Source organism: Helobdella robusta, assembly GCF_000326865.2.
Source record: "Helobdella robusta unplaced genomic scaffold HELROscaffold_17, whole genome shotgun sequence".
NCBI classification, from domain to species: Eukaryota; Metazoa; Annelida; class Clitellata; order Rhynchobdellida; family Glossiphoniidae; genus Helobdella; species Helobdella robusta.
In genome coordinates, this window is record NW_008703942.1 from 2,374,374 (window position 1) to 2,396,611 (window position 22,238).

General features: G+C 31.2%; 1 protein-coding gene across 1 annotated transcript in view; it reads left to right on the forward strand.

Moving 5' to 3' along the window:
• The window catches only part of HELRODRAFT_75833 (hypothetical protein), a gene marked incomplete at both ends in the record, with an annotated part of 63,082 nt that overhangs the window by 25,786 nt on the left and 15,058 nt on the right, over positions 1 to 22,238 (forward strand). Inside the window, one exon of the mRNA XM_009016062.1 lies at positions 12,017 to 12,121. Coding sequence (XP_009014310.1) covers positions 12,017 to 12,121 — 105 coding nt within the window. The remainder of the gene's footprint in view (positions 1 to 12,016; positions 12,122 to 22,238) is intronic.

Consider the following 22,238-nt stretch of genomic DNA (forward strand, 5'->3'; position numbering starts at 1 on the left):
CCTTTGCTAGTGGGAATTTCAAGAATATAAATCGTTACGATTGTTGGAGGCAGTGCACATTTCATAAGACATGATTGCAGTCATTCACGATACACTTTTAAATCGTCTCTATATAGTATATGCTTGAAAATGTCCATCCAATTTTGATGTTTGCCTGATCTACTTTCATTTCAAAATGGAATGAGAATTTTGTCAACGTTTCAACAATTAGGATTACTTTTTTTTCTTCAAAGCATGGCTGCCTGCGTGCGAGTTGGAATACATTGTGTTGGTAACTGCTATATAATCATGAATTGCAAACATTCAAAAATAAGATGTTAATGTCAACAATTTCACATATTATAATCTTTGACGCATTTTTAAATTATTTGTCGATTAATCAAATATTTTAAACGGTAAAAGTTTCAAACTGATAAAACTTATCATTGTCGTAGTAATAATTTTTCTGCCAAATCTGAAATGAACCTGAGCAGATTATGTGAGAAAATTGACATCACACTTCCTAGATCACGCCTAACCACACAGAATAAATTAACTTTTTATGATATATTATTTTTTATATAAGAATATTATGATTAAAAGCAAAAACCAATTTAAGAAGACATTCCTGAAACACACAATTCAACAGAATTAAAACAATAACAATGAAACGCATCTTGACAGAACAAATGTTCAACTATATAAGAATGCATGAAGTAAAAACAAGAACTATGATCAAACAACAATGATACACAAAACAACAACATAATACAAGACAATAACGTAATACAAATACTAAATAAAATACACTAAAACATTAGGACAGCAAAATGACGCAACACTGTAAACAACTCAGTGAAAAAATTATATAAAGACACTACAACTAATCATCTTAGCAACAGCACTAATAACAACTACACCAGAACATCATGGAATAACATCTCACCAACCTCAATAGCAAAATCCCAAGAAGGCATAACATTATCGAAATATATCTGATAATTTGCATCATCAAACTTTTGTATGTATACAAAACATGTAAGTGTACATGTAAATACAAGCCAACGATACCATAAACAAACGGATTTAAACAAATCAACAACAAACCAACAACAACTCTAACGACAATAATAACAACAACAACACCGACAAAAAACCATCCCAGGCAACAATCAAACCAACAACTAACCACCCCCAGCACAGCATAAACAGACAAACAGACAAACTTGGCACTGTCACGCACACCTCGAAGCAGACTATCATATCAGGTGTAAATTGTTTTTCTTGCCATTCCTACCTTCCTACTTAGCCTTCATCACCGCAGACGCAATTACGACGACATCCTCCCTCACGTACATACAACACACAGGGTCTACATGATTGCGTTCGTATATTCATCCAATCAATATTTATGTCCATAATATGAGACATATATTAACTTGCACGCACACACTTCTACGATCAATGCGATGCATTTATATAACGCATTCTGGAATGATGGATTGAGGAATAGCTTGCAGATAGGGATGTTATATGGAGTTCTGTGCAATGAAATATTAACGTTTATATTATGTAATCAGTCGGTCTCTACCAACCAACATTCTCTAATGCAACCATCATTCTGGTGTCAGACACTGATTTGATAAGTTGTGGGACGAGACATAGTCCACGAAAATAAAACCGAACAACTTTAAAAATTCTCCACAAAAATTTGAAATGTTATAATGTATTGTTTTAAAATAATTACATCTTACCGTCTGAATTGGAAGTCTAAATATGACGAGGAGAATCCAAATCAACTAAAAACACGTAATCATGATTTTACATGAGTTAATTCATTTACAAATAAATTTCAATTTTATAAATCAGCAAAATTAAATTTATTCTAATAACTAGTTCTTCTAAAACATCATTATATGTAAAATAATTGTTCGATTACTGAATAACCACGGTATGGTTACAAAATTGTAATGCTTAATTGTAATTGTAGTACAAAATACGTAAACATTTGAAAAATTATATCTAGATAATTTTTGAAAAAAAAATAAATTATTATAAAAACACTGTAAAAACTTAACTATCATAAACTTTAATACATAAACTTAAAAAAAGACAATTTCTATTTTATTTTTTATTTTTGCTGTGCACCAACATCTTGGATGTGCGAACGTTGTTGCGGGTAGCGAAACGAAAGTGTGCATGAAATTATTTTATCAGCATTTTTGTTATTTTGCTTAATATTTTTCACAATTTTCACAAAAAATGCAGCCAAAAGTATCTACGGTTGAAGAGGTACGGTAATAAAAGAGCATTTTTAGTCACGCGAAAGCGTAGTTTATTTTGGCGTACATGAAGGCTTTAACTGTTTTTAAGCTGCATCGAACCGAATTTTCTGTCAATTTGTTTTTAGTATCTTTCATCGATGACTTTTCAAAGAACAACAAAAAATTTAAAAAAATAAAACCTTCGTGTACTGGGTCCGTAGTAGTTTTGGATCAAATATTTAATAAATGAGCTTAATAATACAATAAAAATTGTAAAAACGAAATAAAACTGTTTCAAAAATTTCATCAAGTCTAAAATGAGCAAAAAATTTAATAGACAAAAAACATTTTAGAAAAAGATTCTGTTGAAAAAGTATTGAAATAATTTAATTTCAACCAAATTTAAAATCAATTTATTGAAAGATGTCCTTCATGGCTCTCCACATTTGATCACATTACTTTACTTTCAGTGGCTATTTTCGTTTGTGGATTCCTCTGCCATTTTTATTGTCTATTAATGAACTTTTTCAATATTTCAAACTATTTTTAAACTATAATAATAAATACAAGGACGGTTTATAATATAATTGCATAACGTTTAATAAATATATTTAACTTTAATAACAAATGCAAGTTAATTCATTTTTGGAGCCGATCAATTATATTTTCCAATTTAATTTTTAATCTTAGGTGATATTTTTTGTTCATAATTTAAAGAGAAAACAATTTTAATGCCAATATAACTTGAAGCTACAAAAACCGTGACCAGTTAGATTTACGAGCAGACTGACATGTTTGTTGAGTTCACAGAAAAGTTTGAACGGCGACAAAACGAAATATTCTTGGGGATGTGGCGTTATTACAGATCCTTTGATATTTGTTTTAAAATTAATTGATCGGGGCCCATCATCTTTCTAAAACTTTAATAATACAATCGTTCATATAAATGCCAGTTTTTCACTTCTCAAAGATAAAAAGCTGGCATTATAATCCGCAATTTTATTGTAAGTTTTTGTTTCAATAGTTGTAGAGATAAACATCGCTGTTATGAAATATTAAAAATTTTCTCATTTTAAATGAAAGAAAGTTTAAAAAGTTTCCTTACACATAATTTCTCATAGGACACCTCATTTTTTTTCATATTGTTATAAATAATGGGCGTACTGAAATGAAAGTAACAATTTTTTGAGCCTACTTGATGAACGTGCACACACAAACTCACATACGCACACATACACAAAAAATAAATAATCATTCAAATTATAAAACTTATTTTATCTTTTTAATAATCTATGGACTTAAATCTCTTAAACTATCAACGAATTTCGATGTCACAAGTGCAGCATTTGACGATATCTATGTTTTGCGCTAACTTGGTTTAAATTCTGTCTGATAGAAGCTGAGCTCCAAGCCTTATTACGCATGATATGGTTTTGTTTGAACGTACGTACAAGTATAAGAATGCGCATGTCGGTCTTGGGGTTTTTAAAAAAGTGTTTGTGATAAAAGTTTAGTTAAGTGGAAGTTATGAAGAAGAATCTCATTAAAAAATTAAATAAGTGAAAATATGTTTCAAAAAAAAAATTCGTTAGAGAAATGATGATCCGAGTAAACAAAAACTTCTATGCTTCCTATTTGGAATTCAATTTTGAAAAATTTTCTTTTTCTTGCAATTCTACGCTCGGTAATTTTCAAATCAATTTATTGACAAAGCGAGAAATGCTTTCAAAAATGTTTGTTACTATGGTTTTTAAAATGAATTTAATGAATGAAGGAATGTATGAATGTATGAATGAATAAATGAACGAATAAGTTGAAAAATGTGTAAATATTATGTAAATTTAAAAAATGAAATTGAAAGAACTGAATTTCAATTAAGTTTCGAAGCATTATTTTATGGGTCAGTCAACTTCATATAAAGAGAACTTCATTTCATCACGTGTCTTGGAAACCATGGAAAACCTCTTCCATCGTCTCCTAGTAACAGTTTCTTTCATTGGAGTTAGTGAAATTCCTCTCAATGAAGGTTTCTGTTATTCATGATTATTTTTATTTTTTATTTTTCAAACTCCCATCAAAGCATGCACGAAATGATACCTAAAAAAATATAAAGTATAGATTTATATTATTATTATTATAAAGATGTGCACTGTGCAGGTGAGATGAGAGGGATATATCATTTCAACATTCAAAATCATCAACTTGACAAAAATCTTTTAATGATTTTGGTAACATTATTTAGTTTCTTGATTAACTGTAACCTATTCAATTAGTTTTATAGGTTTTGTTTGCTCCGTTTTAGCTACAACAGAGTGAGCGAGGCAAACATATAAGGCATACTCTGTGCATTATGTATGAATGGAGTTTATTGTTGTGAGTCGCATGTTAATTATTTCGACGCGAGGGAACTTCGTTCATTCATTGAGATGCGGGCCATGTTTCATGTGTTAAGTCCATGGTGCTATGTGCTGTGATGTACGCGGAGAACTTATGTTGTTGCTGTTTTGATGTCGATGCTATTTTCGGTTGAGGTTTTTTAAAGTGTTATTTTATACTGGTGATGTTTTCGTTTTTGTTATTGTTGATATTATTAATGTTATTGATGTCACAATTTTATAGGTATTTTTAAAACTTGATGTTGTTATTGTTGATGCTGGCAGTTTTATTATTTCTTTTTTGTTGTTGTTGTTGTTACTGCCAATAACTAATTGGAAACGTATTGAGGTTTGGCATTGAACGTTAGTAATGACATTAAAGATGCCACGTGAAAATCACAAAGGCTCCAACTCCTACTATTTCATTTTTGTTGATGGCAATAACAAAGATGATGATGATGCCTTGCGGATGATGGTCATTTAAGCTAATGATGATTGCCACGTCCGTCTCTCTTTCACTTCAGTCTAAAAATATTTTTTCAACAACCGTTTCAAAATTGGTGATTTGAAAGAACCAAAATAATAGAACAAGAAATTTTTTTTTTATAGTTTTTCTGTTTTTATATTGTTGGTGTTGTTTTGCATTACATAATGGCCAATAAAGCCTTCGCTAATATAGTTCCCATGGTGATAACGTTTTAAACTTTCTACCGTTTCAGAAATTCGGTTTAAGTTTTCCATTTATTCGAATTGTCATTTTGACTCTAGTGATCAGTTAATTTTCTTCCACAGACTTTTTTAATTTGGTGTCTTAAGGATGCGGTTGTAACTCCCTGACCACAATAACGCAATTATAACCTTCGTTATTCTCCATACCATCCATCTTTTTTTAATCGAAACCTCCATCATCATCATCGTCGTCGTCATCGTTGCTTCTACAAATTCGATCATCATTATCATCATCATCAACAGCAGCAGCAGCATCATCGCTATCCTCATCGTCATCATCATCAACAGCAGCAGCAGCATCATCGCTATCCTCATCATCATCAACAGCAGCAGCAGCATCATCGCTATCCTCATTTTCGTCATCATCGTTGCAATGTAAACAATTCTAGGGTCTGACACCATGGCATGATGATTTGCACGCAAAGTCACATCTACTTAGCCATCTCAACCTACAAACTAATGTTCCAACAATTCTATGAGTAAATTAAAAATATAACAAAATAAACAAAAACAAACATATTAACGAACACTTAAACAAACAAATAGATGAACGAATGAATGAACGAACGAACGAACCGAACAAATGAATGAACGGACAAACTATTGGGCGTCTGCCTAATCCCAAAGCATTGATCTACACGCCTGACAAACTGCATAGTCGCACAGGTTGATATTTTTATGCATTCGCTTGAGATACATTCATATAATAACTGAGATACGTGAGGTTTCACATTTTTATCAATAAGACCTGATAACTTGTATCATGTTTTCATTGTTATCGATGGGCAACATGTGTCTGCAACATGTATCTGCAACATGTGCCTGCAACATGTATCTAGGCTTCTTATGTTGTCACAAGACAGGTTGATCACTCGCATAACTGATGCTATCACGTTCTTTATTTAGACTCAACTTTTATATCGAATTTTTATTAATTTTTAAATAATTTTCAGTTGTTCTACGCGTGATGCGTGTTTATTCAAGTGACATGATTGATTTGATTTTCTCAAGTTTTTAAAACAGATCTTTGAAATATTTCCATTTTGTGATCAAGTGTATAAAAAACATTAGGATTCGAATGTAAGTCAAAGAAGAAACGCGCGTTGGAACTGAGATTATCACACGAATTAACTGACATCGAGCAAAGAATCAGTTTGCTCTAATGATGAGGATGACGATGGCGGCAGTGATGATGATGACGATGAAGGTAATAATGACTACAATGATGATGATGACGATGACGATGAAGATGACGATGATGATGATGATGATGATGACGACGATGGGAACGATAATGATGTGATGACAGCGCTGATTAAGTATTGATAATCATTGTTGATTATATCGATGTTGATTATGATGATGATGATCTCAAAGACGATGATAATGATGCTTAATGGGAAAATGTTGTTGTTGGTGAAGTTGAAAAGGATGAAGATGACGTTTGTGATGATGCTGATGACGTAATAATATGATAAAGGTCACAAAGGTAAAAACATGTCGGTTAGTATTCTGAACGAATGTAGCCATTGAAATTCATTCGGAATGAAATGAGATATTTTTTTCATTTGGTAAATTTTTTTTAATAAAGTTGTTTTCAGTTCAGTTATTTTGTTACAATAATTATCAATTTATGATTAAAATAATAATTATTATTTAATTTATGATTAAAATTGATATTGTATTTTACTATTTTAAATATTTTAAAGTTCTTAGTTTGAATGTAGACACAAAAAATCTGAATGTAGTTTTAACACTGAGAAACCCGTGTCTGAAAGACATTAACAGCTGAAATCTTCAATCAACCATGAAATAATAAATCAAAAGCAACTTCTGAAATTGAAAATTTTAAAAATTTCAACAGGAAATATATTAAAACTTCTATCAATTTAAACTTACGAAAAATTTTTTGAATTTTAGATTCATGTGAAGTAAAGGTATTTTATTTAGAAGATTATTGTATTATTAACAATACATTTTATTAAAATGGACAAAATTTATTAAAAAACTTAAAAAAATGATTGATTCAGTTTTGAAAAAATTTGAGAATGATGTAGAGTTTTCAAATATTTAAAATTTTTACTCTAATGAGAATAACTAGAAATATAACAATATTACAGTGTATTTTAATATTATTGTGATTCTGATGAGTTGTAAATGATTAATAAACGTTTATAAATACGTTTTTCAAATTCAATAATTTTGGGTGACTTGTATCGACTAAGATATTAGGATTAGAACAAAATTTGCTGCCCATCATATTCCAATCATGCAAAAAGTTTGGGGGATTGACTGGCGATTAATTAAGGCTCATGTCTAACCGTGCTTCGTACAAATATAGATTTCTACAAAATCGTAGACTCACGACGTATAATTAATTCCAATGGATCAACTGATCTTTAAAAAACAAATTATGTTATCAATGTATATCGAAAATTAAAGTTGTTTGATTGAACATGATTGTCATCGCCATGGTTGAGTTATAAACGCTGAATGTTTCATTTGAGATCAAACAAACTTCAAGGAAAAAAAGTTATCCGATTAGTTTTTTTAATTAAAAGTTTTCGCAGTATGCGTTAAACTAATAAAACGTATGTGCGCCGAGTGGGGGTGGTCGTTTTAATGATATGAAGATTTAGTTGAAGTAATCACTTTAAAAAAATAAATAAAAATATTCATGCTATTTTTGTGGTTTAAATTCAGGAAAGTTTTTTTTTCAAATATAATCACAGCATCAAAAGGCCGTGTTCAAACATATATTCCACAGCAATGACACTTACATGTGACAAAAAGACACTTCTCAATTCTCCACATATCATCTCAATTTCTGTAATTGTAAAAAATATTATAAATATTAATTATTCAAATTTATCAATAATTAAATTTTGTTAAATGGAGTTAGTTCTTGTTTAAAAATAAAAAAAAAATATAAATCCGAACTTGAATAACATTCTTACATAACACGAAACGCTAATATTGTTGATGCTGATATCCTGGTGTTCTTCGAATATTTACATCATTGTACCTAACCAAAAAACCTGATGATAGTTTAAATTTAATGTTTCATGTTGCAAGAATCCCAAGTCTCCAATTTTAGACAACATTTTTTGAAACCATCCTGAAAAAATGTATCACTTTTTTGAAACAGATTTTTCACGTTTGTAAAAGTTGAACTGCGGAAATGATCCCCGCTGTTTAGAGGGTCAGACAAGTTGAACAGCGCTACACCAATTGATTTATTGGCATGTATTCGGTGTATTATTATTTTTTAAAAGATTAATGATTTTCTCATGAATGTCTGGCTAGTGATGAATGTGAACCATTATGCTCTTTCCTTCTTTTTATCACCTTTGTCTGTCTGCAGTTTTTTAGCCGCTCACTTTCTTTCAATGTTCAATAATTCCTCTCCTTATTAAAATTTAAAAAATATTTTAAGATAATTATGTTATTTGTTCACAATTGAATTTAAGAGTTAAATTTTAAAAATATTCAGTATCGAAATACTAATATACTTGGCAAGCTACGGCCCTCAAAGAAGTTACTTTATGCGGCCCACGAGGCCTTGTTCGCCATAAAAAAATCATCAGCTAGACATTATGACTAAAAAAGTAGCTTCAAAACTTAAAATAAATTTTCTTTCTCTCCCGGGTCTCGAAAAAATTTGCTATTCAAATACATATGCGGTCCTTCAAAGGTAAAATAGTTCTCAATGCGGCCCTCACAGCAAAAAGTTTGTCCACCCCTGTAATATACTAATATTTATGCTTGCTAATAATATAGATTCATTTAATTTGTGCTAGTTCTCCGGTTTTCTTGCATTTTATACCTTTCTTTTTTTTCATTCCCCTCTAGCTTCTCCTCATTCTCATACTTATTCTCTCCATCTATCTTCTTTTTCACTCCATTTCTCTTCCTCAGTTTCTAACTTCATCTCTCTCTTCATATAAATAATACGCCACTGTCAGCAACACGGCCCTGTTCTTGATTGACGGTGACTGATTGTCCTGTCCTTTGGCGGCCAAACAGCACATGCCGATGTTGATGTTTAACGTTCAGTTCATGGCCCCTACATTTCTAAGGAGGATAACCCGGTGTTGAAAGCCTACATTTTAATGTAATTGTTGAACAACCACCAAATGAACCTCATAAAATATTAACGCTTGAAAAGCCTCTGGATATATTGTCGAATTGTGAATAGTTTAAGTCGTTTTTTTAAATTATTTTCAACCACCAATCCTTTCGAAGTCATCAACAACATCAAACTTTTCAAAGCAATAGATATTACCGGATTTATTGATCGTCAAAATTATATTGCTAACAATAATATTTATATAAACGTTATGCGTACGTTCGCGGTGGTTAAAAAATCTGTAACCAGCTCATTTGAAATATTTAACCTGTAGAAGAAACCAATTTTTGAGTTTTGAAATAATGTCTTACAGAAGATTTTTATACAAAAAACTTAAGCTTCAACTCTTATTCCTTCCAACACAGCCACAATTGAAAAAAAAATTATTTCACAAAGTAATAATTTTAACAGCAAAAATATTTTTCATTTAGACAGCTGTTTTTTTATTAAGAACTTCCCATCTTTAAAATAATGTGAACTCGCACGCGAGCAAACACATGTCGAAAGTTTCTAAGACATTTTTAAAATTTTCGCGCTCTTTTTGAATTGAATTATCATTGAATTTGTCGTTTTACACTCATACAGAATATTTTGTGAATTATCTAATTAACTTAGCAAACTAAAGTGTTATCCCAATAAACGTTTAATTTTTATATTTGTTTAATTTCAAATTTAACACAATTAAAAAAATAAGAATTATACTGAAACGATTTTTGAAATTACGGTTATTAATTAGCCCGTTTAAATACACGCAGTGATGACCTCACAGTGTCTTTCACACGTTACAATCGACCACCTCAAAACCACAAACAAATACTTTAAAATTTTTTAAATCTAAAATTTGCTCGGATTATAAAAAAAACGTATCGGAAATACAGAATTTTATATAGGCCTATCTCATAGCTTAGCAGAGTTAATCACGTTTTGTTGGACTTTTTAACAAAAATTTCTTCCCCTCTGCTACAGATTTGATCTTCAACTGCAGAGATTTCTCGTAATTTCAACATTTTTAAAAAAAACAACAACGGAATCAATGGTATTGATCCTTGTTAGGCTAAGCTAATGGAGGAACTGAAACAAAACCTGATTCGTTACTCTCAAAGAATGGTTTAGTAAATTTACGAGAGGGGCACACTTTGATAACAATAAAATATCCAAACAAATTTGCAATTATCATTTAACTTGAAAATGAAATAAGATGAGATAAAAATTTCTGAATGAAAATTCATGCAGTTTAAAAATGGTTATCACAAAATTTCAAATTATTGCTGTTTTATTTTATTATTTTTATTAGTAGTAATTTTATAATTATAATTATTTATTATTATAATTATTATTATTAACCACTAGTAAATCACTTTTATTAACGTTACCAACAAAACTTTACAAAACTTTACTAAAAAGTTACAAGATTTCAAAGTTACAAGAATGAATAGAACCGAGAATTCAAACCAATAAGGCACTGTGTGTTGAAGGAAAATAAAAAGAGACTTAGTTGTTCAACTTGACGATAATGCGAGGATTGTGAGAATGATGATGATGATGATAAAATGATGATGATGATGATGATGATGATGATGATGATGCTGATGTTGATGCTGCTGCTGATGATGATATGACGATGATGATGATGCTGATGTTGATGCTGCTGCTGCTGATATGATGATGATGATGGTGATGACGTTGATTAAAACGATAACAATGATGATAATGGTGACGAAGCTAACGACGACAATGACGTCATTAATGGAAATAATTTAAATTTTAAATGAACGTGACAACATGTTACCATGGCAACATGTTTCTAAGGAGTTTGTGGTATGCTGGTAGGAGGTTATAGCGTTGAAACTGATGATGACGATGATGAGGACGATCATCGTCAGCATAATTCTGATGATGATAATATTGACGGATCAATCTTATTTAACAATGCTGATGTCGACGACGATGATGAATATGCTAATGATATTAATTATGGTTATTTTGATAAAATGACATTGCAAATAAATAAGTAGACATTTGAAATGCAATTTTATTAAATATAAATATTTAATTATAAATTTAAAAAACAGAAAAGTGTCAAAGGTCCTGTGCGTATGATATAATGTTGACGCAACTGCGTGCCTGAAGTAAACCATCTTTTAATCTTGTAGCGAAGTTTCATGTCAGAACTTCAAAATTAAAAATGAAAAAGTGGCAGTGGCATTGGACCTGGCTGTGGAAAGAAGAAGAAAAACACAGAAAAAGAATGTGAAAGAGAGGAGAGACAGAGAAACAGAGAACCAGACAGAAAGAGAGAGAGAGAGAGAGAGAGAGAGAGAGAGAGAGAGGCAACATAAATCGTGCAATGAAGGTGCTATCATGGATGGTGCATCTTGTGCATTGAAGATCGTTGATGTTCTGCCCTCTCTCTCTCTTCTCTCTCTCTCTCTCTCTCTCTTTCTCTCTTTCTTTCTCTCTGCTCATCCAATCGAAACCCATCCATTCAAGTCTCTCATGGAACAATGATGTGTGTTTTAATGTTTGAACAAATGTTTCAGCATGGATATGTTTTTATGTGCAAGCGTACATAATGATGGTGAACGTGTATATGTGTATACATTATGTGTGTATCTGTGGGTGTGTATGTGTGTGTGTGTGTGTGTGTGCAAAAGTACATTATAAACATGTAGACATAAAAGCTTTATACTTTAATCAACATTAACTTAACCAGGCATACACTACTTATAACCTAATCAATAATGTACGAAAAAACTTAAACAAACTTTTCAAGTTTCATTTGGAAATGTTCATGAAAGTTCGTAAAAAAAATTTACAAAATTCATTGAAAAATTATTTTAATGTTAAAAATTGTATTACCCGAAAAGGCGAATTCTTGAATTTTAGAACGAAAGTCCAATTAGTTTCTGAAAGGCATTTTGATTCATCGTCTCCTTCGCAAAACTTGCACACTGGAACCTCATCTTTTTAACGTGATTTTTGCATTTTCTATTAACAAATTAAATATTTAATTGTAGTTCTTAACAAGTTTATTCTCACTACATGTCTCTATGCCAAAGTTTTTAAATAGCCTTCATATTTTGTGTGGAAATGTTAGAGGAAAATTATTTGAAAGAATGCCACGGTTAACGTATAAAATGTGTAACATATGAATCTGGATGTGTCTGGACAAACTTATACATTTTTGTATCATATGATGTATATACCTTAGTTTTTCAACATTAATTGTTAAAAACAATGAACACTGTTTGCTTCGTTCGTGACGGAGATAATTAATATCAAGTCGAAGTCAGGTGATCCTTCTAGAAAATTCCCACCTCATCCCAAGAAAGTCATTATCTTCTAATAAAAAACTTTATCAGCTCAGAACAGGTTTTATTCTGTTTATAGTCTGAATAAAAAAATGTGATTCTCTGATTTAATGTAATTGAAAAAATTGTTTCATAAAAATGCGGAATTTTTTGCAATTAAAGTTTTCACTGTTTAAAAATAAATTTATTGCGGACTGATATGAGATATAAAAATAAATAAATGTTTATTGGCTGCATGCGTGGTACACCCTAAGTTTTCTATGCTGGCCCCATAAAATTCCAATGTTGCAGCTGCTGTAATTTTCAACTTCTTTTAAAAGTTTGTTTATTATCCTGCTGCTAATAATAATTTCCTCCCATCCTTTTAAACGAGGTACGAGCAGTTTGAAGATTATAAAGCTCATTCCTTGAGTAAATACACGAACCTTTCCCGCTAACATTCCTCACATAGTTTTGAATAATTCATTTTATCAAGCAGTTCAAGCAGAAACAGTTTATCGATTGTATTTTTTAAAAATATTAAATTAAAAAAATATAGAGCATTGAAATTTATGGTATCAAAAACTTGTTCAACGTTTAAGCATTTAGAGTTGTTTGTTTATTAATGGTATCTGTATGGCTGGTGAGTCGTAAAATTTAGAAGTTAGAAATGAAATTCAACATCGTCCTTTTATAAACCGTAAACTACGCTCATAAAATTAAAAAAAAACCTGGCGTTTGTTTTTTTTGTGGCAAATAAAGAAACGAGTGAAACATCCAGAAAAGCGTCATTAAAACATTGAAAATAAGTTTAGAAAGTTTATTGGTGATTTTAAACAATAATGTTACTTAACTCTATCATCAAAAAACCATTTGTTTGAATGTTGACTCTATTTGAGGACAGTTTCGGCAGACACGTTTGATCTGGGTTACATCATTTATCGAAGCACACATTAAATGAAACAACCGATGAAACATTCCATAAGACATTCAAAAAGGCATTCAGTAAAACGTCCACCGAAATCCTGAAACATCAAGTGAAACAACTCCAAAGAATATAATACACCACGCACAACATGTATGCAAATAAACAACAAAATTTTTTATCAAATACAAATTGAAAAAAGTCGCAAAACATCTTAAACTAAATGAATGAAAGACTTTAATTTATATTTAAATCAAAATTTAGTTTCATATACTTAGCCAGGTTTAAGGAAATTAAATTTATTCGCCATTTCATTTTTTAAATATGGCCATAGCCATTCTTTTCTACGTAAAATTTAGAAGCAATAAATACAATGCACACAATGTGATGGTGGCGTGATGACTCAATGGTTAAGGGCGCCTGGTTTTACTATTGCAATGACTTGGTTCGAATACAAAGAGATCCCCGCCTATCATGTGCAATGTGTAGTGTGTGATACGTGGTTTGCACGCGTATCATAAACGGTGTGTGTGTTAGTCGTTGAAATCTCTGAAGCAAACGCAAGAGAGAGAGAGAGAGAGAGAGAGAGAGAGAGAGAGAGAGAGAGAGTAACCTTTAACCTTTAATGTACGCGAATGCGTGTGAACGAACTCGACACTAATCACAGTTGCTTATCATGTTAGATAGAGAATTTTGAATTTGAACTAGAAAAAGTAGACAGCCACTATTTGTTATCATCTACTACACTATTCCACTACTTTTTGGGTACAATTAAATAAACCGTCTGGTAATCATAACACAATAACACATATTTTCCTAAGAACGGATCATTAATAACAATAATTTAAAATTTTATTCGATACATCAACGTGTTGTTAGTTATTTTCTGTTGATATTATTTTGTTAAAAATGTAGAAGAACCATGATATGCTAGATTATATTTTTACAAACTAAACATTTAAAATGATTTGGTTTAACTTTTGAACTGGCTTAAATTCCATGCATGAAATGAAATTAAACACGAAATATTAGGAATGATTAATATAATAGCTTCCTTATTGATACAATATTTTTTAAATCATTTTATCATTTTTGAACATTCACACACACACAACACACACAAACACACACATAAACACATACATAAACACACACACACACAAACAAACAAACAAACAAACAGAGGACAAATAAAAAAATATATCACCAACATTTTTTCCAAACATCACAACTTTCCATAGCAACCACTTCGTGGCATCCACCATTTATATTAAACAATAACATCAAAAGTTATTATATAAAAATAAGCGTGAAGACACAAATTGCTTTTAAATTTCACTTATTTCATCGTTCACCAAAAAGCTCACATTCAACAAACGTTTATTAGAAATGTCATGGGAAATTGTTGAAGTGTAAATGATTTTTAAAGAGTGTGAATGATATTGTTCAAAAAATTACTTTAAAAAATGTTCTAACTATATGAATAACATTTATTAAAAACATCTAATATCTGAACAAATTTAGAGCAAAAGTAAATCATAACTCAACCAACAAAAGTCCAATCAACCAACCAACCAATACAACAAACCAACAAACAAAAACCCAACCAACCAACCAACCATCCAACCAACCAACTAACCAACCAACCAACCAAACGACCATCTAACCAACTAAACAAACAACCTACTAACCAGGCAGCCAACCAACCAACCGACCAACTTACCAACCAACATTCCAACCAACAACTAACTAACCCACCAACAAACCAGAGAGGACCAGCGAGCGAAACGTTAAATGCAATTTATAAGCTTTGAAATGCACAATAAAGCCGTTTAAAAACTTAACTGCAACAAACAAACAACAACAGCAAAGTTGAAAATAAAATGCAACAAATAAAAAATTGCAATGAAAAAACAAAAAAATTGTTAGAAAATTTAGTTTTGGAATTTGGAATGCATGAAATATAAACAGTTGACGATGTAATGTATACTATGCACGCTCCAAGTTTTTTAATAAACTTAACTATTTAAAATAATGTTTACACACAAACAAACCCACACACACACACACACACACACACACACACACACACACACACACACAAAGCATATATACGATCATATGGGCATATCATGTAAGAAGTGTTTCGTTAAAAATTGTATGATGTTTTTTTTCAGTTTCAATCACTCAGCCAGAAATAACCGACCATGCGCGTAACTTCCGTGTTGTTATTCCGTGTTGATACTCCATCCAACCAGCACTTCGCAGCTTCGAAGGAGAGTCTTGAGAGTCTTGGAGGATTTGAAATCATCGAGGAACAGGATGTGGGTGGGGCCATCGTTATGATTGATGTTTGAATAACTCATCAACACATATTTACACGCACGCACACGCACACACACACATTTTATTATTCAAACACACACACATACACACATACATAGACTTACACAAGTATCAATACAAAATTACTATTAAAGAGTACAAAATAAATGTGTTTGCAAATGTGTGTGTGTGTGTATGTGTGTACGTGACTGTATAAGTGCGTGCGTGTATTAATCATGAGTTGTATTGAATGTTAAGCGTGCAGTGTTTAATAATGATGAATGATGGATTTTGTATGATCGTGGCAAATTGGCACGGATGTTTACGAACTTGATGCATGTTTATGTTGGAAAGTAGACCTTTCTTGGCTGATCAAGCTACGTCATTATATTTTTTTCTTCAAATTTTGTTGTTGTTGACACATTTATTGGAAAATACTGATGCATTTGAGATAGATTGTATTATGTATTGCACTCATTCAATCATAAATGTTGACATTTTTTTCTAAACGATTGCAAATTCATTTTCAAATTATCTCATCCGAATTTAAAAGCAGGTAATTGAAAAATTTTGTATATTTTACATAACTTGTAGAAAATAAAACTCGGCAAAAATTATTTTTGAAGATGACTATTGAATAGCCACTTATCTCCATTCATTAATTTTTTCAAATTTTATGCTTGAGAATTTTTAATCAATTTTCAAAATTGAAATTAAAATTTTTAAATTAGAAAATAAGCTAATTTCAACGCCTGAGGCACTGAGTGAAACCAACTTACTTTCATTTTGGCAAACTTATTTTCCATAGCAAGGTTTTTACTCTTCCAAAGTCTCTCAAAAATATAACATTTTTACAGCTACGTTTCCGAAATTTTCGAAAAAATAAATGTTTAATTACTTTTCACACATCATGTTGGCAAGCAGCATTTTAATTTCATTTAGTTACAAACGCTCAAAAAGTATTAAATAGATTAGGATATTAAGATGAAGGAATATAATAAAATGGGAAGTGGAAATTATTTAACAACAAACATTTCCAACTGACCACTTATTAATGATTTTTAATATCTTAAACTTTTTTAACATTCAAAATAAATGAGTTGTCAATATATTTTGGTTGTATAGTAGATAGTAGTATTATTATTATCATTATAGATTGGCTTGGTTAGGGTCGTTTGGTCCTGTTACGCAGTGTCCGGGTTCAACTACGACAAAAGGTTTCCAATGTGTGAGTTGCGTCATTTAACTCGTTTTTTTCAACTATCTGTTTATGGTTGATTTCTCTGAAATTTGGAAGAATTTAATAAAGACTATTATTATTTGTAGTTATAAAAGTGTATCGTTGAATTTTAAATTGTTATAAATAGTGAATTGGTTTGAATAAAATTAAGTCTGAAAAACTGAAAAAATGTAAAGAAATAACTTTTTACATAACTTTGGATCGTTTTTAAGGTTAGCCAAAAAAAGGAAGAATTTATTTTCGTTTTCCCTCTCATGGACAGAAGCAGATAAATTGAAATATAGTTTCATGTATGGAATGCTTAAGTAGAGCTGTTGCATTCGTAATATATCTCTACCTAATACATGTTATTAATATATAGTACCTACTTGGCAAAAGACAGTTGGCACGTATATTGGAACGCAACTATTCCAAGTTCCTTCGTCAACAAATTTGAATTTATGCCACACAGTCACAAAATGCTTGGGTTGCTGTAAACTTTGGTTGCACACGTGATTGTGATTGCAACATGCATGCATGAGTACGCGCGTGTTGTTACAAAACTGAGTTATGAATGAAATAAGAAAAGTCGTTTCGATGTGATTGTTGACCTAATGGAAGACAAACATGGGGATATCTTTCGTTGTATGCGTAACTAATTATCAGCGTTCGTACCATTGCATATTTACACAAGATGATTCACGGCTCCCGCTCATCGCTCCGTTCATTCGTTCTCTCTGTTTGTTTTGTTCTTCTTCGTGTTCTTCTCCGTTCATTCCTTCTTTCTTTTTTATGATATGACAAACCAGGAGCATCTCCTTGTTTTATATTTGCACAGATGTTATTGGCTGGCGTTGTATTATTACACGTATTTATGTATCAGCGTGACGACGTTTCTTAACATTATTTGTTTATTTCATCATATTTCTGGGCTTGTTTGTTGTCCTCTTCAGCACGTTTCATTATGATAGGCACCATATCTTCATCATTATTTTCATATGCACCATGACCTCCAGGTCATCATGAATTATTTCAATCATCAACAAAACAGTGGTTTAGGCAACGAGGGTTTTGGACGGCCCACAAAATTTGTTCGAGGACCTCTGTATAAATTTGCTCTTACAATTGATTCAATTTCCATAGCGTAAAATTTTTTATTTTTAAAATATTTTTTTATAACGTTGTTTAGCACGAAAATGAGTGGGTTAAAAAATTGTCAACTTCAAAACTCTTCTAAGCCAATTTCTGGCCTATTAAACAACTACAATATTGTCGTGACATAATAAATGTTCTATACTTACTTGACTCAATTTTATTGAATTCTGCATTATCCCATTTTTGTTATTTCAAACAGTTAATTATTTCCATTTATAAAATCTTTATATAGTAAACAGCCAGTAAAATTGTGAACTCCAAACAAATCTGTAAATATGACGACGACGACGATGATGACTGTCACAAAGACTCTGTAACAACAACGACTACATAATAATGTGAAAGATTTCACAACAATCAGTTAGTGTGTAAAATAAAAATTTTTTGGGTGAAAGGCTACTATTTCCGCAAAATTGTTTTGTCAAGCTGATTATAAAAGATTATTAATTAATTTATTCTGAGCTAAGTTCCACATAAATTACTAATAATATGTTGATTTAAAGTTTTCAGACAAATTTTTTTATGTTTTTCCACATCCATGCCACCTAACTTATATAATGTAAAACAGCGTGCAAACACCTGAAGGAAAAACAGTTCTTAACTTTGTTGAAAAAATTTAAAAAATGAAATATTGTACTTGAAAATTTTTGTTACCACTTACACAACTAGCACGAACATTTTGTTTCTTGTTACTCACATCACACACTACACACACCACACACCTGAATACATGCATCTTGTATGAATTCACAAGAAGTTGTTAAGCCCAAGTTTTTATCTGAAAACAATTTTTCCACTTATATAGCATGCACAAATGAAAAAAGTACAAAAAAGTTTGAACGGATTTTAAACATACTAACCCAGAGGTATGTAAATTTTTTAGGCTCAAATTTTATATCAATGCAGATTCCTTCAAAAATTAGTTCAAACCCCATTTTTCACAGTTTTAATAAATTTTTCAAAAGCCAGTTGCGTTCATTCTCCTAAAATAATTCGAAATGCAAATATTTAGCATTAATCAATTTTTAGACTAAAGTTCAAGCAAAAAAATGTTTCCTGTCCTAAAAAGTGAAAAATTTTAAACAATAAAGTTAATTAAAAAATTTATCAAAATTACTGAATGCTTGAAGTTGAAATGTGAAAAGTTGCAAAAGTTATTTATCTTAGACTAAAAACTTTATAGGCTGGTTGACCGCAGTTCGCCCACATCTGCACCGACTGACCAACCAATTATTTTATTAACTGCCAATAGGTTGTTTGTGACATCATCTCTGAGACAAAACAAAAGTTAGTACAATAAGTTTTTGGCAACGCTCAATCATTGAAACTTGGAAACACTTTTTTGTCTTTTTTTCTTCAGTTTAAAAGTTATTGAGTTGGTTTCTGGTTTATTGATGGATAAATGTTCTCCAATAATATTTTATTTTCTTCTTAAACTCCATATAAACAGAAACATCCTGTATGTTCTGATCTGATGTATATTTCACGACAATGTGCGTAGAAAAATTATCGCGAATCAGTCGAGAGTTGAAAGAAAGAAAGTAAAAAAGAAAGAAAGAAAGAAAGAAAGTAAAAAAGAAAGAAAGAAAGAAAGAAAATGGGTCGTATTAAATCTTGCAGACCTCACTTGATGTTGGGCTGGTGACAGAATGCACACGTTCGTCGCAGGATAATTATCGTCCATCAAGTTTTCGTGCCATTAGTGACATCTGCATCGGCCTTCGTAAAAAGTCCATGCGTTCGTACGCCCGTCCTGCACACGCACTCTCAATACCCAACACCTACACTACACATATGCACTGATCAGTGCGCATGCACCAATCAGTGCACATGCACTAAGTGGTGCACTTCTTGTTATGCTCTAACGCTCTTTTTTTAACAATGTTTTTGTTAGCGACTAATCTATTGCTGCCAGGTTTTGCTGGGTGAGGGCTGTTTATTTTCGTTGTTGCTGATGATGTTGTTGTGTTGTTTAATTTTTTGTTGCAGCTGATGAGGTTGTTGTTTTAATTGTTGCTACATAACTGTTGATGCTGTTGTATTGTTGCTGCAGCAGATGTTGATGGTCCATCAGAAACTATTTTGAAGTTAATTTGAATGAATCAGTTTTTACATTTAGGTGAAATTTTGAATTTTAAACAGGTCAAATTAAAAGTAATTGATAAAAATTAAGAATATACATAAGCCGATTACATGATCGAAAGAGCAAGTAAAAGTTTCAATGTCCTCGCCAGATCGAGAAAAGAAACAAATCCATTTTTATCCGCGCGTGCCGACAAAAAATTATTTTAAGATTATCATTTTAACCGAACATAGATGATATATCCAGATGAGTGATATATCCAGATGAGTGATATATCCAGATGAGTGATATATCCAGATGAGTGATATATCCAGATGAATGATATATCCAGATGAATGATATATCCAGATGAATGATATATCCATATGATATATTTACAGAAGTTACTTATCCATGCTGTTAGATGTTTATTACGTTTTTTGTTTAAAAAAAAGAAGACTTACTCAATAACTTTATGACGGAAATGTTGGTAGGCACTTGTTTGCTTTAAGTGGTTGACCTGATATAATATTCATTATATGTAATTGCTCTGATATTTATGCCTCCAGTGCATTCGCGAACTTCGCTAAGTTATCCACTATGGAGTTATTACTTCGGCTACGTGTGCGTGTGCTGGGGTTTTCGTGAGTTGAACTTTATAAATTTGCGCGTCTGTTTGATTAATTTATTTTAACTGAAAAATACGTGTTATGTGTTTGTATTGTATTATTAAACTTTTGACAATATTAAATTATTTTTTGATATGTAAAGTTGAAATTTAATAATTTAATCGATCAAACAAACAATCAATCAATAATTAAATAAATCTATATATAAACCAATAAATCAATCATCCAATCAATCAATTAATCAATCAATCATTCAATCAATCAATTAATCAACAAATCACACATATTTATATAACGCAATTTCTAAAATGCAAGCATACTAATGTATTATTGTTATTTCAAATAAAAAAAAAAAACATAAAATTTAACTTTTCCCCAGTAAATGTGTCTGCCCTGAAACGACGTACCCTACCCCAGAAGGGCCTGCATTATCTGGCGATATCGCACGGGCATGGCTTGGAAGGGTGGCGGTTGAGGATCGTCCCCTCCAACTACAAACTCAGATACATCTGCCAAAAATGTAAGTCCTGAAAAAAAGTTGACTGCTTGAATTTATTTTTTATGTTCATGTTAATGATGGTTATGGTGATTATAATGATGACGATGATGACGATGAAAAGGATGATGATGATGAGGAGTAGGATGATGATGAAAAGAATGATGATGAGAAGAATGATGATGATGATGATGATAATGATGATGATGATGAGGAGGAGGATAGTGAATGATAATGACGATGTTAATGTGGAATGATGACGCAAACGAAAAAGTCTTTTGTAACTCTTCAACATTGCGACTTTGTATAACTGAATCATGTTCAAACATCGTTTCGTCTGACGAAATAGTTATTCATCTGAAATATTTTTTCATAAAATTTCCCATATTCGCGTTGTTATGAAGAAATTAAAAACGTTAGAAGCGATGTAACGAATGCCGTTTATCTAATTAGATTGATAAATTATTCAAATGCCTTTTAGCGTCTTAATTTATTATCATAGTTTTGTGAATCCCTATCAATTACCGTTAAAATGAATCATCATATGTTGAAATGAAAAAAGGAATGGCATTATGGTTGTGGCCGTAAGATTGGTAGAACAGAATAATGTTTATGATGAATGATGACGACAATGATGATGAATGATAATGACAAAAATGAA